At 32.8% G+C, this 26,275-nt stretch overlaps 1 protein-coding gene across 9 annotated transcripts in view; it reads right to left on the reverse strand.

Moving 5' to 3' along the window:
- ANKS1B (ankyrin repeat and sterile alpha motif domain containing 1B) overlaps positions 1–26,275 on the reverse strand; it is a 1,079,782-nt gene that overhangs the window by 771,415 nt on the left and 282,092 nt on the right. For all 9 annotated transcript variants that reach the window (XM_042947477.1, XM_042947476.1, XM_042947473.1 and 6 more), the window contains exon 9: positions 2,153–2,296. In XM_042947477.1, coding sequence (XP_042803411.1) covers positions 2,153–2,296 — 144 coding nt within the window. The remainder of the gene's footprint in view (positions 1–2,152; positions 2,297–26,275) is intronic.

Genomic DNA, 26,275 nt, shown 5'->3' on the forward strand with positions numbered 1-26,275 from the left:
AAGATTTTTAATTTTGAAGCTGGCCTGGAAAATCCTGAGTTCAAAGCTATTGCAAGTTGTAGGATAAATTTACATTTGATATGTCTCCAATGTCACGAGAAATGTATTAAATTTTATCGTAAATACATAACATATGTTAAAGGAGAGTCCACCAACAAAGTGAAAACATTAGAAGCCCAGATGAGAATATTAGTAAAAGAATTCTACTTTTGATTCATTATATTAAATACAGTAAAAAAAAAGATACTACATTTCAAGTAAATTTATAGATGTGATGCAGTAACAAAATACCAATAAGGATACTTTTATAAAATATAAATTTTTAACAGCAGACAATCATGTCAGCTAAATAATGCAATCAAGATTTCTCCTGCCATGCATTATATGTAAAAATATCAAAACTGAGTCATGTGGTTTTAAAAATAGGACAACAGAAATAAGAGATTTCAGAAGAACACCCAAGCCAAACACGATGCGATATAATGAGAGGAATGAGAGTTATCTCCAGATAAGGTGAATTAAACAAAAAAATAAGACTAAGAAGTTTAATGAACTTGATAGTTTGAAAAAGTACACAGAATACACTCACACACACAATGTAAGGGGGGAAAAGCCACAGCCTGGGAAACCATTGTGTAGTAAATGTAACTACTAAATATTATTTGCCAGTCTTCACAGGAAAATGGCCAAATAAAAGTATCCAGTAATAAAAAAATTGTAAACCAAAATCAAGTTACTACCAACCCTACTACCAAGCCTAATAAAATGAAAAAAATAAATGTTTAGGAAGGTGGTAGAGAAGGAAATTCTAGTCATATATTATTGATGGCTTAGAGCCCTAATACTTTATTTTATGAAACAGAAAAAAAAAGAGATAAAGGCATTCAATTTACTGGTAAACGTTAAGCAGATAAGGTTATATTAATAAAATAAAACCAATGTTTCTTGCTGTTCTTTCTCCTATATCTTTATAGATATGATCTTTAAGTGAGGAAATGAAAGCATTGAACATGCACATTGTTCATTGTTTTACTAATTATTAATACTGACAATATGTCAGGGACTATGGCCTTAGAAACAGATATTAAGCAATACATAGTCTCTACCATTATGGAACTCATAGTCCAGTATATATTGATAACAATTCTGATTCAGATTGGATTAGGATACTGTCTTAAAGTCCTATAAATAGTTCGTGTTAAGATGAAGAGATTCTTTAAGTACTATATGCTGATTTGATTATCTCCATAATAAATTCATATGGGACTTGAGTGGCTATGATCAATTTGTGACATAAGACATGAAAAATATGATTTTTTTTCTTGGACACAATTGCTTCTACTTATTGCAAAATAGAATATAGTATTTTTGAAATTTAACACTATCTTGGACAATTACTGTGAATTATTTCTGTCCTATGTCCTAGACTGTTTTTCCACCTATGCACTAAGTAGTTACACATACATACCTTTACCATTACACTGTCTTTTGTATTAAGTGTTTTTTCGTATTTTCATTGTGGCTTTAAATTTCCTAACTCTGGTTAATTTTACTTAATTCTCAAATTCCTCCAAAGACTTGTGGTACAAAACATAAATAGGAATTTGAAGGTGATACAATAGAATAAAATTGACTTAATGAATCATGAGATGATTTCAAAGTTATAGTCAATGTTTTTAGTGTTCTGGTATCATTTTGGATTGTACTACATAATCTTCAGTGGTAAACATTATTCTACAATGTTTCATTGTGCTAAAAAATTAAAAACCACTGACAATGCTTTTAAAGAGCCCCAATATGTTTCCTTGTAAATAATTTTTATTATTTTAATAAAACTTATAATTTGAAAATAGCATTCCTTAAAATGAGCTATTTCTAGATCATAAATATGAAAACCCTCACAAACAACTCAATTTTTCTGGAAGTAGCATCATGATCAAAATAAAACCACCACATAAAATGATGTAAAATATGTATTTGCATATGCATACATGTACAGCAAGTTAGATAAACATCTTACTGACCTTTAAACGAAGAAAAATTACAGGGTGAATAAGAGAGTAATTGGATTTCCAGGAAGAGAGAAAAGATTTCCCTAAAAACATAAACTATTTTGGTGTTTTATTATATCTTAAGAAAAGCAAACTGTTACCTGTGCAAGAATTGGGAAGCCAAGGTTCCTACATCCATTACAAGGAGTTAATGCTTCCCAGAGTCCTGAGGGCCCACAAGTGTTTTCATCATCATCATCTTCTTCCACTTCTCCTGGTGACAGATTTATTGTAGATGAAGTCCTCTGAAATTAAATGTATATTATACCAATATATTATATCAATGTTATTTAGATATCTTAATATCAATTAAATTACATTAATTTCTTATAGTGTATGTTAGCAAGCAAAATCAGTTTAATATTCACCATAGTTACGTGGCTATGCCATGTGACTAAGCAAAAACCATGCATAATTCAACCTGAATGTTTAAAAAAATTGAAAGTGAAAAAAAACGGATGAAAAAGGATAGGATACAAAAGGTTCATAATGAAGAACAGGACATGAAAATGACCCAAGAAAATATCTCAATAGCAACAAATGAGAAAAATCTTATGATTTCTAAATGCAATCAGATAAGTAGCAGGAAGATACATTACTGAAACAGGAATTGCTAAAAAGCCCATTTTTTCCACAATGTCTTATTTTCAAAAAAATGAACTTCATAAAATTTTATATTATACGTGTAATAAGGGTAATATTTTTTAAATTAATAGTGGGATTTCCATGTTGAACCTGCATATTTACTTTTGCTATTTCCCAAATCCCATTAAAATGACAGAAAAGGGCTTGTAAAAAATGGTCTAAAGCATAAGAACAAGGACAACAGGAAAAAGATTAGAAGAGCAATAACAAGAAAATTTTAAGAGAATGATAAAGAAATGGGTAGGTATTACCTGATTTAGCAAACTTGAGAAAACTGAAAACAAAATGTTGGCGAGGAGGAATAAGTAGCATGTCTAGGTATGACTTGACACCATTAAAAGGGCTTAAGAATTCTATATTTGAAAGAGACGCTTAGACCCATCTTCTAAAACGGCCAAGAAACTAAACCTTCACCACTAACAAGAAATTGGAGGTTTATTTTCTGGTGAGATTGAAGCAACGGATTATGAATTCTAACAATCCATGCACAGTGAACAGAGGGGTGTCTGTAAAAACAAATAAATTAACTGAATATCTAGTAGCTGTAGACTCCCAACCTACCCCAGGGTCTGCCTACATTTGCCTTAAAGAACATGGCAGCTAGGTTTATATCCCCCAAGTAGGTAGGAGATGAGAATGTACTCCCCTCTGTAGAAATTGACCTCCCAAGAAAAAAAGATCTATAGGTACCTAGTAAAATGATAGGGGTCTATGCCTTAAATCCTACTATGAAGCCCATCTCTCAAAAAAACTACACTCATATAAACAGTTTCTAATTTTTTAGGTAAATATGAACAAGAATCCAAGCACCATCACACATTTGAAGGAAGCCTTTAATAGAGACCAAAATAAATATACAGAAAAAATTAAAAAATAGTATTCACAAAGAAGTAGAAGATCTTTGCATCCATCAAATAAGAACAATGCTACAAAACTAATAAACACATAAAACCCAATAGAAGAGATGGAAAATAAGGCTGCAGAAACTCCCTAGAAGATAGAACAAAAGATGAGGAGAAAATAAAAGTTAAGAAAACTACGGGATCAAACCAAAAGGTCCATGTAGATAATGGGAGGAAATTATCAAAGAAACAATGCAAGGAATTTTGCCAGAACTGATGAAAATTCCATATTCAAAGAGCCTGGTGAATGCTCAGCAAACTGAATTAAAGAAAAAAAAAGGTAAAAGTCTTCAGAAAGTTGGATACAACACTGATATATCATGATTATTGAAGTTAGTCAAGATACTGTATATATTAAATTATAAATGGCCCACTTGCCCCTCAAAAAGTTGTTCCTTTAAGCAATAAAATATATGACTTTAAAATATAAGATTTTGTTTTTCTACATTCACATCTTAAATTTTCCTTCATCAATTTTCAGTAACTGAGAAATCATAAACTTAAAAAGCCCCTTAAGCAGTTACAATTTATAAGGTAACAATAATAATAACAGCTATAATCTATTGAACATTTACTATGTGACATTATAAGATCATATTATTCACACAAACTAAGGCACAGAGAGGTCAAGTAAAACCAAGATCACAGAACTGTTAGTGGCAGAATAGGATTCTAATCCAGACTACCTGACTCTAGAGCTGACCGCCCCCCCCCCCCCACCACTATGTTACGTGGCTTCTCATTCAGCACAATGTTGCTGTAAAAAGCAACATAGTGAATAACTGAGCTGATGCAACTGCAGTTTAAATTTCAAAAGTATATTTGTTAGTATATTTCTGCTACATAAGGATATGCCTGAAAGCAATTTGCTATCTGTGACAACCAAACTTTCTGTAATTTGATACATAGTAGCCCATACTTTCATAAAAATACATTTCTCAAATCAGTAATAAAAGATGATTATCACAGGGATTTTTCATCCTACAGATACCCTGGTGAGAAAATCCTGGGGCATCTAAAACTTTATTGTAGCAAGATCAATGTCTGATCATGTCCGATCAATGTTGTGTACAAACCAGAATAAAATAACCAATAGGCATCTCATTCACCAACTCAGGATCAGTTGTTGGTTTGTTTGGCCATCAATGTTGACATGGCATGGCACTATAAATCATTACATACATGGCAAGAATTATTATCATTTCACAGATTAATCAGTTCTTCTCTATTTTTGTTAATGGTGCTATAATTATTTGATCTAATCTTACTGAGAACTTCCTCTACCCCAGAGAAAAATTCTCTTTTTGTCTCTTCCCTACTCATACATCTCCAATTATTTCCCACTGTGCAGTAAACAATATCCAAATTCCTCAAGGTTATAGGGTCAAACTATTTTTCAACACTTTTATTTACTCTACTGTACTCACCCAGACCCCAACCAAGTGGAACTGCTTATCCTTCCTTAATCATGCTCAATACATTTATTCATGCCTTCCATCTTATGTCTCCAGGAAGCATATTGTACTGGTTAAAAATATAGGCTCTAAAATTAGTTCTGAATTTTTGACTTGCCTACTTATTAGCCTACTTATTAGGGTGATTTTCATCAGATATGACCACTGTCAGCCCCACGTGCCTTATCTGCACAATGGAAAATAATATGGCAGGACTCCTCTCAGATTTTTTTCCTGATAATTAAATGAGGTAATGAACACGAAGTGCTTGAAACATAATAAAGTTTTAACAAATATTAACTATGATTTTAGCTATTATCTTCCTATAATCACACTGATCCCTCTAAATACAGTTCAGATTTCACTTCTTTCCAGATTTCCCACAAAGAGAAATGATGTGGTTCTTTTGTAAATGTCTATAGCCCTTTGTGTTTGAGTATTATGATATTTCACATATACATTGAGATGATAGATGGCATAGTGGCAAAAACAAGCGTCTATGAAGTCAGATAGATACATATTTAAATCCTGTCTCTGCCATTTCCAAGCTGTGTGACTTCAAGCAAATCATATAATCTTATTCATCTTAGTTTCCTTATCTGAAAAGTAGGAAAAATAGTAATTCCTCCTTGATAGGGTTGTATGAGGATAAAAATAATTGCATGACAGTGATTAGCAAATAAAAAATAATAAATACATATTGCTATTTTTATTATTATCTTTATCCTGAGATACACACACACGCACACACACACACAAATCCCAGCTTATTTATCCTAGTTAATTGTAAGTTATTTGAAAGCAAACATTGTCTTACATTTGTATCTCTTACGATGGGTATGCATAATAGAATTTAATAATTATTTATTGAATGAATTATCAGTGAATTTCAAACTATCATTTTCATTTAACTACCCAGAAAATTTTACTAATATTAAGGGGTATATGTAATTGCATCACAAATCTCATTATAGTTACTTTGGTTTTATTTTATATTAACCATTACCAGCAGCATTAGCAGAAATAACAAAATTTATCAGTGGTTTAGTACTGCCCCCTAAAGACAGTATATAAATTAACTGTGTAAAACAATTTTCCACTTGCTGCTTTACAATTTAATATGCCTGGAAAAGATTTTTATCAAGCTAAATATAATCTTCAATTATTTATGAAAAAACCCATAAACACACTTAAACTTGGGAGCTTCCTTTATTTCAAATACCTTTGAATATTTTTATTGGAGATCCAACTGTGTTCCTAAAGTTCCAGAAATTCTTCCATGAAATATAGACCTAAATTGTCATGGTTTGAGCCTATTATCTTTCCTGTTTAATACACAGTAATTATGCCGATGAAAGATTGGACCAGTTCTACACTGTCACAAAGGACCAAACTCACAATACATAAATACCATGGGAAGACAAATTTGAACTCAATCAAAGAAAAATACTTCTGGAACAATTATATCAGTCTAACATTAAAGAAATGTGATTTCTTGGTGAGGATATATATTTATAGACATATATATCATATTTTTTCATTGTGGCATAAGCATAATAATGTACTAAATATCTGTAATGATGCTTTGTAGTTTAAAAAATGATTTCAGATATAGAATAGTCCAATAAAGTAGGGTAGGGACTATCCCTATTTTACAAGTGAAGAAGCTGATGCTCTTGCAACGTTATTCAATTTGCAAGATCATCCTACAAATGAGGCTAGATTATAATCCAAGTCCTTTGACTCTAGGTGTTATAATCTTTCTTCCACACCATGGAACCAAGCTCCTAATTAGTAGAGCTCTTCAAAGGTACAAGAGATATTCAAGATGTTCAGAATATCCACAAAGAAATTTCTTTGTTATGTGACAGTTTATAATTGATGGCCTTTAAATTATTTTTTAACTCTAAACTTCTATAAATCTATGCAGTTAAAGTATAGGATTAAGGGCCAGTTATGATCCCATAGAGACCCTTTAAATCCTTATCAGTCAACTCTCTAATGCATGTCTTTATAAACATGGTGGTGAGAGGGGGAGGGAAAGGTCAAGGATATCCATGTCCTGTCCAAATGTTCCTGGAGGAGACCTTAGGGGCTCGACTTAGCCAGAATATAGGACAGCGGTATGTGTGTGGGGAAATGGGATGATGGAATAGACAAGACTCATCCTACAAGAAATACAAAATGAAAAAAAGTAGGAAAACCATCCCATTGAACTGTCAATGCAAAGGGACCAGGCAAAAGCCAGGCCCCAGGACATAGGGAACCATCAGAAACGAGATCAAAACAAAGGAAGACCATTTGGAATGGAAGCCAGCAATCTGGATGACTGTGGAGCTGAATCAACAAGTCTGTTTGTCTTTGTTTTTCAAAAAATAAAATTGATTTATGGATTTTTAATAAAATTTAAAGCAATACATACTTATTGTAAAACAAACCATTCCAAATTAAAAGTTATAAAGGAGGAAATGACGCTTTCCTAAACTCATTCCCACTGTAAACATTCAGTGCATGTCTTTTCAGATTTTGTACTTGCCTGATGATTTTGCTAGGACAAATGCATAAATATGCAATTGTATGCCAAAAAGCACACCCGTTGAACTTTGTATATACTGCCAATGTTGCCTCTATAACTTCCTCTCCACACAGTGACCAGGGAAGTTTTTCATTACGACAACAAGATCGTGTTACCATCTTCCTTAAAAACATTCAATAGTAAAATTCAAAATTCTTCATGATCCAAAAGGCTGGATATGACTTGCCCTTACTCGCCTCTCCAATTTTGTCCTACCACCAACCTTCTTCCTCCCCTTTGCTCATAACATGTAAACAAACTACACTGTCTGTTTTCCTGGAATGTATCAAGTTTCCTCCTACCTTGAACTTCACATACCATTTCTCTAGGAGAGACTGTTGTCTCCCAGAAACACATTCTCTCCTCCCCTATTTGTCTTTAGTAACAGAATATCTAGCTTCTTTTTCTATGATTACAAAACCCTTTTAGTTGGGCGTATGTCTGCTTTGAAGAAAGACATTTCCCAACCCCTGTTGCAGCTAGGTGTGGCCATGTGATTAACTCAGAACCTTACAGTATAAAAGTGTTAGTAGAGTGATGATACACGTATTCCTTCCTCCACTTGCTTTTTCTCCTGATGGGAATGCTAACGAAATGGCTGAAGCTGGAGCAGTCATCTTGAACCATGAGGCATCCTTGGAACTAGAGAACATACACAATGGAAAAATAAAATAGAAGAATCCTGGATTCCTCTTGCTGGTGAATACTACCAGCCTTGGACTGGCTTAGCTCTAAGCTTTGTAAGTGGGAATGAAATAAACTTCTTAAGCCATTTGTTATTTTGGATTTTCTGTTACTTGCTATTGTACCAAATCCTAATAAATAAATTGCGGGAATGTTCTCTTCTCATCTTTGTCAGGATTAATCTTATTTGTGCTTGAGGTGTGAACTTAATTCCCTTCCTTTGGTAGGCTTTGGTAGGTCAAAATTAGTTTCCTTTCTTACATGTTTTCACAGTATCCTGCTTTTTTAAATAACAATTATTACAAACATAATTTTACAGTTACTTGTGTGATTTTGATTCAGTATCTCCTATCCCTACTCAGTTACAAGCTGCCTGATTGCAGAGATGTCTGTCGGATTAGCTACCACAAGCACTGCACTTAGCACAAGTGCCTGGAACATTGAAGAATTTTTCATTCCATAGGTGTTGAGTGAATAAATGAGTTAAGGAAATAAATGCCAGCTTGCCTTCAAAAATGTTTTATTAATGTGAACATTTACACCAATTTAACTATAGCCCAGATCTTAGTGTCCTTTATCTTGACTCCCCTGAATTCACTTGCTCTCACTGTGTTCATCTTATATTCAAGCTAATGTAGAAGTCAGTACCTATTTGATTTCATTAAAGAACACATTCATACCAGTCATTAGCAAGCATTTTATATTTTACCAAAAACTTTGTAGCAGAGAAAGAGAATGGGCTTTAAATTGCACAATTTAACCTCTCCTTCCCAACAAGTATTTTTCTCCTTGTAATGATGGTCTGGTAGGAGGGTGCTTTTCACCGCATCCACTAAGAAGTGCCCAGCTTCTTTGATGTTTATTTCCTCCCACAAGCTTATTCCATTAGTTCTTCAAATTCCTCTCTTTTATTATGCAGAGCAGCTTAACTCTAGCATACATTTTATCTCCAAATTACACAACTAATCCCATTACACAAGTGACCTTATACAGGGAATATTATTTTTTGTCAATTTGAAAGACAAGAGAAAAAGATATATCAAAAATATTTTCTTTTTTATAGAATTTTAAAAATTGGGGATCTAAGGGCCTACTGGAATATTGAGAGAGGAAAGAAAATTGCAAAGTGTTAAACTGGTTTATTTACACCAAAACTATGACAGTGCCAAGGATCGAACAAATACAGGTCAATGATCATATTACTCAAAAAGGAGCAAACTCACGTATCTTAAATTCAGTCTTGAGAAAGAGACCACCTGCTACAATTTCATATATAGCAATGCCCAGAAAACTTAGTGTCAAATGAAATATCCTCATTAGCTTATCAACACTTAAACATCTGTTTGATTTTCTGAAAATAACTCTGCAGAGTTACCCTACACTAGCTTTGCACCACAGTCACTCCAGGTTAGTGTAAATTCACAAAAACTGTAATATTTAAGTGCTCTGAAAAACAAAATTTTTCTCACATTTATATGGAGTTACCTGGGAATCCTAACTAGCATTTATATCTTCAAGGAAAAGAAAGGAAGAAGAAAAACAAGTCTTTATGCCAACGAGCACACTGAGTCCACCTACTATCCACACACCAAAATGATGTTTTTCTGTACAATAAATGTATTTTAAACTTGGAGATTTGCCAGCATCAAAAGTATTTCACACTTACTGAAGTATGGACTTACTATTAAAGCAACTATTTTCAGTTGCAAGAAATACTGAAGAATAGATTAAGGAGAGCTGTTCTCTTTTTAATAGGACATGAGACATTGCCATTCTTTTTTTTTTATTTTTATTTTTTTCCAATATATGGAATTTATTGTCAGATTGGTTTCCAAACAACACCCAGTGCTCATCCCAAAAGGTGCCCCCCTCAAGACCCATCACCCACCCTCCCCTCCCTCCCACCCCCCATCAACCCTCTGTTTGTTCTCAGTTTTTAAGAGTCTCTTATGCTTTGGCTCTCTCCCACTCTAACCTTTTTTGAGACATTGCAATTCTTCTAAAATGCTCAGTTCCAGCTAATTTTGTCCCTACCTGCTACCGGCTTACAGGGTTGACATCCTTTGCATAGCCACCTGGAAAGCTTCAAAGAAGAATGCACTTAGTTTGCTATTCTACTTTCATACAGTTTGCATGTTCTTATTATCTCTTGAAACTTTACTTATCTATCTCTTGCTTAATAATTGATACTGTTTATTAGTGCAAAATTAGAGAGAAGTCTAAACTGACGTCAAGTTTATGCACAAGTTTATGCACAGTTCAAATAAGTTAAGGTTACTTTAGAAAACTTAGTCACGCTCTGTTTTTTTCAGCAAGATTTAACATAAAAAGCAAAATGTATAACTTTTAAACTATTCTTCAGGACAGATCATTTTATAGAAACAAATACTAATTCTCAGAGTTTCCCTTTTAAAAATCAAATTTATTAAAGTATTCCATAGTATGCACTCATTTTAAATGTACAGTTTGACAACTTTTAATAAATGTATACTGATGAGGGACCTTAGGGCAAGCTGAGGGCAAAATACAGGTTGGCACATACCCATCACCCCCCCACCCCAGGTGGAATATGTGTGATAGTCCTCGGACACTCCTGGCTACCCAAGAACAAAGGTAAGGAGTTTAACTGCTTGCCATGGTAATGTGGGCAATGAAATTAAATGTGGGCAAATGAAAAATTAAATTCCCTTACTGCCTACAGCCCACTGACAAGTCCTCGAAACTGGCAGAGTGACCCCCCCTCTAGGAGCTCAGCTGCCTCAAGGATGACACTTTGCTGGGGGAAAAAGAGAACCTTAAGCTTAACATTATCCCAGCCTCAAGGATCCTGTGTATCTACTTCCTTTATCTCAACTGCCCCAAGATATATGCTAGCAATCATACTCTAAGCCTATGGAGCCCTGATGTACATCCAAAGGGTCTCATGACTGACATTTTATTGAATGGTAAGAAATGGTGTTTCCCTAGAGATAGCTAGCCCCTCAAAATCCTGGAAACTTGGTTCCAAAATACCTTAGAGACTTACTTTATCCCTAAGAGTAAAGCCTCAGAAAGCTTTTTTCTGTCACTGAATTAGACACATCTTTTCTAAAACTTCACAAAAATGGGATCATAAGTATGTAATTTATATCTGGCTTCTTTCACTCAGCATAACGTTTTTGAGATTTATCTCTATTTTTCGTGTATCTATAGTTTATTCCTTTTTAATGAAAAGTAGTTTTCCATTAAATGGATAGTTTTCCATTTAATGGATATGTTAAAGTTGATTACACTTGTCCGTTGATAGACGTTGTCTATCAGTTGTCTGTTGATAGACGTTTAGGTTGTTTCCAGTTTGGGGCCATTATGTATAAAGTTGGTGTGAACTTTCATGTAAAAGTCTGTGTGTGGACATAAACTTTTGTTTCTCCCTGGGTAAATACCTAAAATGCCAGGTCACATGGTATATCTTAAACTTTTTAAGAAATTGTCATAATGTTTTCCAAAGTGTTTGTACCATTTTACATTCCCATTAGGTGTATATGAGAGTTCAAGTGCCTCCACATTATTAGCAACACTGAATTTTAGCCATTGAAATGGGGGTGGAACACTTACCACATGTTTTAGTTTCCATTTCTGTGATTACTAATATGTTAAGTGTCTTTTTCTGTGCTTGGAAGCAATACATACAGTTTTTTGGTTTTTTATTTGTATTTTATTTTTTGGTGAAATATCCTTTCAAATTCTTTGCCTATTTTTATTGGGTTAATTCGATTTCTTATTTTGAATTTTAAGAGGTTCTTTTTTTTTAGAGCAGTTTATGGTTCACAGCAAAACTAAGAAAGGAACAGAGATTTCCTATACCCCCTACCCTCACACATGCATAGTTTCTGCCATTATCAACATCTCCTACCATAGTGGTACCTTTGTAACCGTTGATGAACCTACATTCACACAACATAATCACCCCCAAGCCTGTAGTTTACATTACATTTTTTATAATGACATGTATCCATCATTATGGTATCATACAAAGTATTTTCATTGCCCTAAAGATCCTCTGTGCTCCACCTATTCATCCTTCTATTACAACCACTGTTTTTGTTTTTTACTGTCTCCATAGTTTTGCTCTTTCCAGAATGTCATATAGTTGGAATTATAAGGTATGTAGCCCTTTCAGGTTGGCTTTTTTCATGTAGTAACACATATTTGAGGTTATTTTCTGTCTTTTCATGGTTTGACAGCTCATTTCTTTTTAGTGCTGAATAATGTTCCACCATCTTGATGTACCACAGTTTATTTATCCATTCACCTACTAAAGAATATCTTGGTTTCTTCCAAGTTTGGAAAATTATTAATAAAGCTGCTATAAACGTCTGTGTGCAGGTTTGTGTGGACATAAGTTTTCAACTCTTTGGGTAAATACTAAGGCATGAGAATGCTGGATCATATAATAAGAATATATTTCATGTTGTAAGAAATTACAAAACTACCTTCCAAAGTGGTTGTACCATTTCACATTCCCACCAACAATGCGAGTTCCTCTTGATCAACACACTTAGCATCTGGCCTTGTCAGTCTTCTGGATTTTGACCATTCTAGTAGGTGATTTGATTTGTGGTTTTATTTTGCATTTCCCTGATGACATGTGCAGCATCTTTGCATATGCTTAGTTGCCATCTATATATCTTCATTGTCTTTGAAGGTCTTTGGCCCATTTTTAGTCTATTGTTTGTTTTCTTATCATTGAACTTTAAGAGTTCTTTATATGTTTTTGATAATGGTCCTTTATCAGATTCATGATTTACAAATATTTGTTCCTTGTCTGTGGCTTATCCTCTCATTAAGAGCAAATGTTTTTAAACTTAAGAAACTCCAGCTGATCAATTATTTCTTTCACGGATCCTACTTTTAGTGTTAAATCTAAAAAGTAATCACCATACCCAAGGTCATCTAGATTTTCTATGTTTTCACCTAGGAATTTTATAGTTATGTGTTTTACGTTTAGGTCTATGATCCATTTTGAGTTAAACTTTGTGAAGAGTGTAAGGTCTGTGTCTAGCTTAATTTTTTTGCATGTGAAAGTCCACAGTTGTAAGCTTTTTTAATATTCTATATTCTCGCTATATATCCTTTGTGCTATTTACTTAATATCTAAGAAATCTTTGCTTACCCCAAAGTCATAAAGATATTCGCCTATATTTTCTTTTGTAAATTTAACGTTTATATTTTTACATTTTGGTCTTTGATCCACCTTGAGTTAATATTCATGTAGAGTAGGAAGTAAAGTTTGAGATTCATTTTTTAAAATATGGACCAAGTTGTTCTAGCCCCGGTGAAAAGATTACTCTTTCCCATTAAAGTGCCCCAAAACTTTTTTGAAAATCAATAGACCATATATGTGTGGGTCTATTTTTGCAATTTCTCTATTCTGTTCTACTGATCTGTAATTCTCTCCTCATGCCAATACCACATTGACTTATTATACCTTTATAGTAAGCCTGAAATCAGAATCCTCCAAATTTGTGCTCTTTCAAAATTGTTTTAACTATTATATTACCTCTGACTTTGCAAAAAAAAAAAAAAATTACAATACACCTGTCAATATCTGGAAAAAAAAAAAGTCCTGCTTGGGTTTTAATCGGAATTGCACTAAATCCACAGTACAAGTTGGGGAGAAGAGATATCTAAACAGTATTTAGTCTTCTGGTTTATGAATACAATATACTTCTACATAAATTAGGTCTTCTTTAATTTCCATCTACAGTGTTTTTATAGTCTTCAGTGTACTACTCTTGTACACACCTTTTAAAATCCATACGGATAAACATGCATTTCACATTTTTGGAAAACATTTTCAATGCCATTATCAGATTAATTTCAACATCAATTATTCATTTAAAAGTAGAATTCATTTATTTATTGACCTTGCATCCTGCTAAAGATACATTTTAGTTCTGACTGGTTTTTTGCATATTTTTAAAGAATTTTTTAAGTAGACAATCACAAAATCTGTGAGTTACCTTTCCTTAAAATCTGTATGCTTTTCTTGCTTTTGCCTTATTAAACTGTCCAAAATGTCCAGTACAATATTGAATAGAAACGGTAAGAGCAAACATCTTTGTCCTATCTCCAATCTTAAGTTAAAAGTGTTCAGTCTTTTGGGGTATTCACTTTTGAATGCCTTCTCTCTGTAAAAAGAGCTTTCATACTATTCTTACTTTCTAATCTTATACTCTAATAAACTTTGGACTGCTGTTCATTAAAAAGAAAAGCATTCAGTCTTTCAGCATTATGAAATATGTTAACTATAGCATTTTTGTAGAGGCCCTTTATAAAGCTGAGGAAGCTCCTTCTATTCTCTGGTTTACTGAGAGTCTGTATCATGAATAGATGCTTTTTCTACACTGTTTATACAATCATATATTTTTCTTCTTTATTCTATTAATATGATAAATCACATCAATTGATTTTAGATTGTTAAAATAACTCTACCTTTCTAGTATATACCTCATTTGGTCATGATCTTTTCAATATATTACTTACTTATTACTGTTTTGTTAAGAATCTTTGGTACTGTGTTCCTGAGTGATATTGTTGTAAAGTTTTCTTCCTGTGAAGAAAGTTTTCTTCCTGTCTTCAGTATTGCAGTAATGCTGACTTCATATAATAACTTGGGAACAATGCTAATCCTTTATTTTCTAAAAGGTTTTTCATCATTGAACCATCCAAGGCTGATGGTTCACTGATGGTTTTCTTGTGGGTAAATTTTAATTAATATAAGTATATAAAATGTAATTATATTACATAAGTATACAATCAATTTTATTAGTTGATTACTTATTTATTCAATTCAAATTTCATTGCTTATATCCACCATTTCAAATATATTCATTTAAATCGTTAAGCTATCTGTTGTTCAACAACTACTGTCAATAAGACTAAACTTGAGGGTGAGGAAAGAGAAAGGCAAATGTCATCAACTCAGAACTCAAGGTGTAAAGAGATATGTATATAAATAACTAGACGTAAAAGTAGGCCAAAATTATGAGCCTTACAGAGATAAAGAAACAAAGTACTAGCAGAACATAAAGAAGGAGTCATTTGTGGAAGAAAGAATTCAAAAAACTGCTTGCAGTTAAGCAGCAGTAGTACCTCATGAGATAAAAAACTGACAAGAGGGGAAGAGGGGGAATAAGAGTGAAGTGGAGGGGTTGCATGATCACAGCAGTGCCAAGTGCTTACTCTGTTTGGCAAATTAGGTATGAGGAAGTGCATAGTAAGATGATGACACAGAAAAAATAAATTGAAGTTCTATTGAGGGATGGGTAGTTTAAAACAAGTTCAACATTTGCCAAGGCACAATTTTCTACAACTAATGCTATGATGATGATAAACCAGAAAGCCCCTATGCTAGGTAGGAAGGATACAGTAACTATTTCTCTTTTCTGAATTCCACAGTGCAGACGGTCCTGACAAGTCAATCTATTGTTTTGAACTATCTGCTAGATGTCACATAAAGTATATCTTATCCTTATGATTATAGAGCCAATATGTCCTATTATTTGTGTAACCTGAAAAATGACTAGCACAGTTCTGAGCATATTCTGTGTATGCACTTTTGACTCAACAATTCTGGTCCTTTCTCACTTTTAATTTCTTCTTTGAACAATTATAAAATAGAAATGCTAATGTGCTGTCATGTATGTAAATATGTATATGCTCATGTGTATGTGTGTGTATATGCATTGGACATATACACAGAAGATAAAAGGTTTGTTTGATCAGGAAACAGGTCCAAAAAGGCTTTTAATAACCCCACAACCAAAACATAAGATAGCAATATTTTACCATTGTCAATATGTAGTAGCATATTACTTGCTATTCCTCACAATTATGTTATATATACTGTTCACTTTATTATACTATATTTTCATCCATTTTGGGGGGGAAGCAGTTGTTCAGTAATATGAAAGTAAAATTTTGGAAAAGCAAAGAATGTGATCGAAAGTATATCAATTAAACTATCATAAGCAACAAAACTTACAAATAAAACATTTTACATTATTGAAAAGTAAATGAATACAAATTAGACATTAAGTTTGTTAGATGAGCAGAAAACTGATTAACTCTAGGTCATAATGACACTAAATCAAAGTAGAGTAAATAAAATAGGAATAGAAATCAGGGATTTTTCACAGTCTGTTAATATTAATACAGCCAAGGGTAGGTTAAGGACACATCACGGCTAAGAGATGTGTAACAGATGGTTTAGACTAATAACTTGATACTATTGGGCAACTACCACGATTCACATTATTGGTTGGAGGAATTTACATAATAAGCAATGGCCTTCAATTTATTCTTAAAATGAGAAAATAGATTTAACTGCAGGAGAATATAATTTCTTAACTTTATCATCTCACAGGAGAATGGAAATAAAAGACTAATACAATGAGTTTGGGCCCATGAAAAATAGAAAGCCACAGAAAGTAAGAAGAAAATATTAAATGTTTTAAAAATACAATAGATGCTAGGGGCTCCTGGGTGGCTCAGTCGGTTAAGCATCTGAATCTTTATTTCAGCTCAGGTCATGATCTCATGGTTCATGGGATTGAGCCCCACATCAGGCTCTGGGCTGGTGGCGTGGAGCCTGCTTGGGACTCTCTCTCCCTCTCTCTTTGCCCCTCCCCTGCTCTCTCACAGACGTACTTTCTCTCTCTCTCTTTCTCAAAATAAATAAAACATGAAAAAAAATTATTAAAAAACACAATATATGTTATACATGTTAGTGTTTGCAAACTGAACTGCAGGATCAAAATATTCTTTTAACAACAATAGACAAAATCTTGTGGGGGTGGGGGAAGCTAGGAAGTTAAAAAATGCATGGAGAACAAAGGAAAACATTAAGTGATCAAAAGAACAACGGATACAGACTCTTTAAACACACCCAATTAGGATGTTTTTAAAATGCTTATTATTTGCAAGTGATTTCATTAACAATTACTAAATATTTATTAACATAATGAAATAAAATCATAATACGTCTGATGAGATACGTGTGCTATTAACTACTATGAATTGATGTTACTATTGTAGGGTATTTTGGGTTCTAATAGTAAAACAGTTTCACTTAAAATACTTTTACTTACACAACTTCAGACCTAATGTGTTAATTTGCATAAAGAACTATGAAAACTGAAATTCAAATAATTACAAAAGAACAAGTTAAATTTTCTTTATAGATAATAGAGTTACAACAACTATATGTCCAAATAATCCTTTGCCAATCAGAGCATACAACCTACAGGATCTTCATAAGTTTTGCAAATATTAGCAAAATAAATCTCAAAACATCTTCAACAACAGATATTATTTCCATTTTTTCAGTTTATACACAAAGACAGATCGTGCTAATCCATAGACTGAAGTATGCATATAAAGGTGAAAGATGTGTAAAAAACTGGAATCTAGATCACAATTTGGATCTAGATCACAATACGTATATACACATATATATATATCAACATATATATATGTGTATATACATATATACATATATGTGTGTGTGTGTGTGTGTATGTATATATATATATATATATATATATATATATATATATATATATTACACCTGGTGAGCTTGTTTTCCAGTGCAGAGAAGTTATTTATTAGGGTTTTAAAGCCATTTGTCTTGACAGAAATTTTCTAGGTCTGTGTTCTTGGTTTATAATAAACTCATGCTCAAAATAACTTCAGATTTAGGATATTTTCTAATCCTAAAAGAATTTTCATCAATTTTGCCCAACACAGTGAACATGAGAGTGTGCATACTGGAGAAAGGAAAGGGTCTGAATGAAATCTTCAGAAGCAAACCCTTGAGGTTAATTTTTCACCTCAAGGCCCAACTTTTACCTGGTTGACTTAAAGGCATAAACATACTATCTAAAATAGAATTCTTTGCCAGGGGTAACAGCTGGTAAAGGGGGAGGTCTATATCTTACTTACGTTTTTACTTTGAGGATCTGGAGTAGTATATGGCAGAGAGTGGATATTTGAATGCTGGATTTAATATACTTCTTCTATATGCTCAGCAGCACCCAATAAATATTTTTTTATTGCAAAATTTCAGTAATTTATACTAGCAAAGAAGAACAAAACTAATGTTTTCTCCCCCACCAAAACTATCTTTAATTAATAATCAGAATAACAATGCTTGGGCTTAATTAAGGGGAACCTGAGTGGCTCAGTCGGTTAAGCATCTGACTCGATTTCGGCTCAGGTCAGGATCTCCTAGTTTGTGAAATAGAGCCTCACATTACAGCACAGCAGAGCCTGGAGGATTTTCTCTCTCCTCTCTCTGTGCCCCTCCCTCCACCAGCATATTCTCTCTCTCTCTCTCTCTCTCTCTCTCTCAAATAGTTAAAATAAAACAAAACAAAAAACAACAAAATAAAACAATGCTTGAGCATTTTTAAAAACTCATCTCTTTCTTGAAGTAATTTTTTTAAGTAAAAGAGAACTTTCCAGATGCACCAGGACAAGTTTAAAAAAATATGGCAATACCCTTCAACCTGTGCAACATTTTTGCCATCTGGTAGCATTTAATGGATCTCCCAGATCCAAGATCAGACACCTGAATTGGAATGCCTGAGCCACATTCTGTCTAGAGCTGGCACTGAACCCATGCTGGATAAGTCAACTGTCTGATATATTAAAGTGGGGGGTACCCATGACAATCAAAAACATCAGCAATTTTTGATTTACCAGATGGTACTGTGGATTCATTCCCCCAGTGTTCTGCCTTGCTCACCCTAATGGCGAACTAATTTCATCTACAAAAAAAAAATTTTTTCTGCTCCTCAGCTATGGACTTCCACCATCTGAAAAACTCTTTCAGGGACACACAGTTCTGGCCAAAAAGAACTACTCCAAACAGATCTGCCTGAGTACCATTAAAGCTGTCATTTACATAACCAGAGAGTTCCATCCTATCATTGCCTAAAGTCAAAGTCTCTTCCTGGGACAGCCTGTATCTAATAATTGGTCGATAAAGTCCAGTCATCTTCTCCCAACTAGGACAACTCTGAAGGGCCACCCCAGCTTCCAAGCTCCCTGTGATGTTGGCCAAGACTTAAGGGACCATCCAGTGGGCTGCAACTCTACTTTCTCCAATGAGGTCTGAATAATAATCTTGTGAGAGGGCCTCTCTTCCAAGTTTGTCTTTCCTTGGGTATTCTCCCTCAGCCATAGAATACTTTTATATTTTGTTCTACATCTTTTAGTTACTCTTCTACCAGTCTTACAATCTTTTATGTTAAGCTTTACCTGTTTGAATTGCTATGTGACATCGGTCTCCTAATGTGACTAAGACTAAAACAATACTTTTTATGTGAGGATAGCTCCAAGCATGTGCCATGGTTGAGAGCAGAAAGCAATGAATTGTGCTGAATCCTGGAAAATTCAGTCAGTTACTTAAAAGCATACTGAAGAGATGGAGCTCTTCACACCAAAGTATATTTGATTTAAAGTACAACACTTCAAAAGACAGAAAACTGTATTTGATTCCCTAGCTAATTCTAACAAAAGCTAGATAGAGTAAGAGGTTAACTTCATTCTAGAAAATAATCTCTCTAAATGGATGCTTGCTAGACATCACAAATTAAGTGCTCATACCAACCTATTCTTAAAGTTTAGATGTGAGAATGGGAACCTACTAGACCCAAAAGTAAGATGGGATTAATAACATCAATGATCAGTTGGAAATATAAGGTTTATATAGCTTTACTTCATTTAAAAATGAGCAAATGGCAAAAAGGTTCTCAAATGGGAAGAGACTATTAAAACATGCTACAGCATACAAAGGAAATATTTTCCAGGATATGTTTTTATCTCTGAAATTAATTTTATATAAGGAACAAAAAAAATAGATCTAGTATCTTTTAAAACATTTTTAAAAAGTAGCCATATGAAACTGTGCATAAAAGAGGTAACATAGCATACCTGACTATCCTTTGAAAATCTGCTTACAAGGGCACCCCTTGGCTGGTTGCTAGGAACTTGGATCTCTGAGAAATTCCTATCACTCTGACAAGAGTGGCTCACTGTGCCTAAACTGAAAAAAATGATTTCTGCTCACCATCTGATTTCCTTTTGGGAATGTGAGATCGTGGTCCATGCTAAGCAGAGGGTGTCTACATCACTAGCCCCCAGTAGAGATCTGGGATCTGAATCTCTAATGAGCTTCCCTAGCTGGCAACAAACATCTCACAAGTGCTGTCACAACTCACTGCTGGGAAAATTAAATGCATCCTTCCTAACCTCCCTGGAAGAGAACCCTTAGAAGCAAGTGCTTGTTTTCTTCCCAACTTTCCCATGCATGTTTTCCCTTGTCTGACTTTGTTTTGTATATTTCTTTGTAATATATCATAACTGTGAGTGTAACGATTTGCTAAATCCTGTAGGTCCTCCTAGTAAAACCTGGAGGTGACCTTGGGGACCTTCAACACAAAAACCTAAGCAGGGAATGACAAGAAAATAAAAGGTTAGTGTTGAGACAAACATACAAATAAAACTGGTTGAAAACAGAAAATAATGGATTATAAAATTCATATTCTTTTCGGGAAGTCTCTAAGAGCCAAACCGATGTTACAAAATGTCACATTAGTGCTTTGATCACCAAAGTGAAGAAACTGGCCCAAATCCACAGAAAAAGAATAAAAATACGTCAGAAAATCTGGTGCATCAAAAAAAACAAGAACCCCAATGCAGTCTAGAACAGCTAATCCTAGATGAATAAATCTCAGCAGTGGATCCAGAGGAAATCATCAAAAATAAAATATCAGAAAACTTTCTAGAATCAAGAAAGATCAGTGTCTAAAGATGCCTGGAGAAGAATTGTGTCTGAACATATTCTGGCAAAATTCTTTTAAAGCTTTTCAGGCTTTCAGAATGAGCATTCAGACTGCCCACTGTACTAGTGAGAATTCTTGGATACAAATAACAAAAACTGACTCTGGTTAAATGAAGCAGAAAATACATTTATGTATTAGGTAGCTTTTAGAATCAATAAGAAGCATAAAAATTCAGGCACAAGAAGACACCCCTGGAATCTCAACTCTGTTTTTTAACTGTAGTAAGCAATTTGGAGATCTTTGCCAATAGGAAAGCTTTTACACCCTAAGTACCCAGAAAACAAAGAAAATTTAAAAACCCAATATCTACCATATCTACCAATGGACATGCTGACCTTATATTTTTGCAATATTTTCATTACTAAAAGCATCAGATGATAGAAAATGTTAACAGAGTATTCAGAGTGCAGAGTTGTAACTCAAGAATTTTATACCTAACAAAGTTACTCATTGCACTTAAAAGCAAGGCTTATGAAATTCACCTCTCGTGAGTAATTCTTGAGACAACAAATTTATACTATTTGAGAATAAATCCTATCCTAACAAGAGACAAATTAGAGAATCAAAAACATGTAATAATACAATATAAGGATAATCATGGAATATTTAACTCAAATAAAAATTCTAAGTATAATATTTTTGTTAATATGGTTATAACATTGAAAATAAAAGCCAAAAAAAAGTTTAAAGAATTGAAAGAATTTTTATGTTAAAAGGACTCTAGTCTCAGATCTAATTAACAATAACGCAGGATGGCAAATAGGGCATCTTGTAAAGGAAGCTAAATTTCTCATCCTAGTGAAATTTCTAGTTTTGTTCTTAAATTTGATAATTGGAAATATATGTTTTAAAAAGAGTATTGAATAAACTGTAAGCCAATAACTATTAAAAGTAAAATAAGAATTTCTACATTCTAGTTCACTATAAAAACAAAATAAATAAAACTTTGCCTATGTAATGAAAGGCAAAAAAAAAAGTCAACAATAAAATGCAGAGGGTATAAAAGAAACCAACAAAAAAATTAGAAATATTAATTATAAGTAAAGTGAAATAACAGTTTTAAAAAAGTTTTTATTCTTTATTTTTTTGTAATGTTTATTTATTTTTGAGAGAGAGAGAAAGCGCAAGCAGGGGAGGGACAGAAAGAGGGAGACACAGAATCCAAAGCAGGCTCCAGGCTTGAGCTTTCAGCACAGAGCCTGACACAGGGCTTGAACTAACGGACTGTGAGATCATGAACTGAGCTGAAGTCAGACACTTAACCGACTGAGCCACCCAGGTGCCCCTTTAAAAATAGTTTTTAAAAGAGTGGGCCTAATTATTGTATGCTACAGTTAAAAATTATAAAAAGCAATCCTAAACATTAGGTTCCAAAGACTGCCATTTACTGAATGATTAATATATGTAAGACATGTAGTAAGTTGAAAATAAAATAAATAAAATGTTGCCTATGTAATGAAAGGGGAAAAAAAGCCAACAATAAAATGCAGAGGGTATATAAGAAACCAACAGCAAAAATAAACTGGGAATTATTAATTATAAATAAAGTGAAATAACAGTTTTTACAAATTGTGATTTTAATCAAATAACAGCATCAAAATATAAAGCAAAATTGTGAAAATACAAAGATAACAGATAAATAATTATAATGAGAGACCATTCTGCATTCCACCCTATTGTCAATCTAGGAAAGATAGAGAAAGCAAATAAAATAAAATATGACAACTGAATAACAGAATTAACAATGAAAACTAACAGCATGTATAGTTGTTGCAAACAAAGATGTAGATGCAAACAAAACCCTCAACTAAACATTTATGGAAGGAGCAACTGGGTAGCTCAGTTGGTTAAGCACCCTACTCTCCATTGCGGCTTGGGATTCTCTCTCTCCTTCTCTCTCTGCCCCTCTCCCATGCTTGCTCTCCCTCTCTCTCTCTCTCAAAATAAATAAATTTTAAAAAATATTTTAAAAATTTATAAATATTTATAAAAATTTACCTTAGAATATTCAATAAAAAAACCCATTCCTTAAAAGGATAAGTTTTATTTCCTCTCATCATGATGTCAAAGCAAAACAAACAAAAGAAAATCTCTGGAAATTACTAATACATATTAAGCTTGGGAAAAAAATCCTACCTACTGCAGATTTCAAAACACTCTTTTAAATACCTAAGTGGTAACTATTGGACTGAAGGGGAGGGATAAAATTGACAATAATTAAATATTGTTTAAAGATTAAAAATAAGAAGTTGGTATGTTAAAGCCTACAATAAACTGCAAAGAAAAGCTCAATGATAGATTTAGGTTAAATCAAGCATCTTTACTATTAAAAAATAGAGTGAAATTACTTTACATCTAAAAATCCTAAGTAAAATATTAGCATGAAAAACCCAATAGCATATATAAATAATAATACAATGTATAATTCCTTTTTGTTGCATTTTTTTCAGGTTTTGGTGTCAAGTAAATATTGACCCATAAAATGAAAATAATAATAATAATACAATATAGATTTAAACCAGGAATGCAACTGATCAAATAAAATGTAAATTCCCTCAATAGATGTCAAAAAAGTTACTTAATAAAACTAAAAAACAACAACAACAACAACAAAAAACAAAAAAAAAGAAAACACTTCTCCATAAAGACATCTAGGTTGAAATTTAGCTTCCTTTAACAAGTTGCCTTATTTGCCATCCTACGTTATTGTTAATTAGATCTGAGACTAGAGTCCTTTTAATATAAAAATTATTTTAATCCTTTAAACCTTTTTTTGGCTTTTATTTTCAATTTTATAACCATATTAACAAAAATATTATACTTAGAATTTTTATTTGAGTTAAATATCCCGTGATTATTCTTTATATTGTATTATTACATGTCTGAGAGACAAAGGAAAACTAGTTAAAATAGAGAAATACCATAATCTTGACTGAGAACACTGAATGTTCCCAAGTTGACAAATCATCCTCAAATAAAGGCATGTTGGTTATAATTATAATCAAAATCTCTATAGACTCTTTCTGTAATTTAAAGTAAAATGAAGGCTGAAGTTGTATCACATAATATTACATGAGACTAAAACTGCACATAACAGATCATAGTTGAACAATAAATACTTTCTGATGAGTGGTTAAAGTAATAAATTGATCTTTGTTGGGTCTGTGGGGAAAGGTGGCAAAATGAACTGAAAATTCACCAGGATAAAGAGAAAAAAGCTAAGGAAATTATGAAAAAGAAGATAAGTACTATAAAAGGTAAAACACTATAGAACTTGTGCAAGAATGATAGAAAAAATAGCACTAGTTCAGAACTTAATACATAATCTTTATTATGTAAATACTTAATACATGAAAAAGGAAGCATCAAAAATCTACAGAAAATGAGTGGATTACTCAACAAACTATGATCAGAAATAAATTTAAAATGTCTGGTGTGGGGGGCGCCTGGGTGGCTCAGTCGGTTAAACGTCCGACTTTGGCTCAGGTCATGATCTCACGGTCTGTGAGTTCGAGCCCCGCATCTGGCTCTGTGCTGACAGCTCAGAGCCTGGAGCATGCTTCAGATTCTGTGTCTCCCTCTCTCTCTGACCCTCCCCCATTCATGCTCTGTCTCTCTCTGTCTCAAAAATAAATAAACATTTTTAAAAAAACAAAAAAAAAGAAAGTTTAAAAAAAAATGTCTGGGGGGAAAGAACTTAAACTTCTTTTTTACACACCACAGCAAATGAAACAATATAAATTAAAGTCTTTGGTAGGGGAAAGAAAAGCACTTTCTTTTAAAGGACTTTCTAATAAAAATAGTAAAACATCCATAAAAATGATTTAGAGACATCATTTCATAAAAAATTTAACCCCTGTATTTGAACAACATTCTTAATAAAATTTTAAGATAAATTACAAGCACGGAAAATTATTTACAATAAATGCCACAAAATAATAGCATCCTTAATATGCAAAGACCCCACAAATCAATAAGTAAAATAGCATAGTAATCTTAAAACATGTAAAAGGCTTGAAAAGATCATTTTAAAAGTAATAAAACTGGCCACTGATCATATAAAAAGTGTTTATTAGTATTCAGAGAAACAGAAATTCAAATATCAAAGAGCTAGCTTTCGCTGATCAAACTGGGACTTTTTTTTTTAAGCATACATGCAATGCTGATGAGAGGCATTGAATTAGGAGTATAAATTGATTAAATCTTTTGAAAATAAGTTGGTAGTGTGTATAAAGAACCTAAAAAACAGTTTTTTTCTCTTTTATCTCTTTTAAAAATTCCACTTCTAGGTATCTATACTAAAGGAAAAATGTGATATTTAGGTTAAAGGATTATAGAATTGAAAGAACCTAATGTGTAACAGAAAAACAATGTTAAATAAATTAGGTTATATTCATAAGATGAAATATTTAACTCTTTACACATCATATTTTCATAAATTAATAATATGGACAATTTTCATTTTAATACATTTTTTAAAACAGTATAACAAACACTGGGCACATTATTTTGGTTTTTAATATTTTTTTATAAAAGTTATCTCTACACAGTGAAATAATGGCCAATTCAAGTATTTTTTTCTTTACACTTTTCTGAATTTTGCAAACTTTCTACAATCAACTGGAAATACTTTTATAAGCCAGCAAATATTACTGACTATATGCTTTAGCAATTTATTTTAACTCTACCAATCTGATCACAAAAAAGGTAGGATATTTATGTAGGATATTTACGATCAAATAAATTTGTAAGGAAACTAAATGCTTAACCACAGGTAGCGTGAAATCATGCTACCTCCATATGCTGGAATATTATTATAAATAAAGTTTTTGCAAAAGTTATTGGCATGGAAAAATTCTCATGATAAATGAAGACCTAAACTGCTGTTTCATTTTTAGTCACCTACATGTGAAAAAAAATTAAAATAAAATATATCTCTGTATGACAAGTGAATTTTCATTTTATTTTCATACATTGCCTATTTTCCAAAATGTGAGAAAGAATAAGTATCTTTTTTTAAAAAAAGAAAAATGAGAGAATATTATTCCTTTTGTGATTCCAGTAATGATACTAA

Source organism: Panthera leo, chromosome B4 (genome assembly GCF_018350215.1).
Source record: "Panthera leo isolate Ple1 chromosome B4, P.leo_Ple1_pat1.1, whole genome shotgun sequence".
In the NCBI taxonomy this organism is placed as follows: Eukaryota; Metazoa; Chordata; class Mammalia; order Carnivora; family Felidae; genus Panthera; species Panthera leo.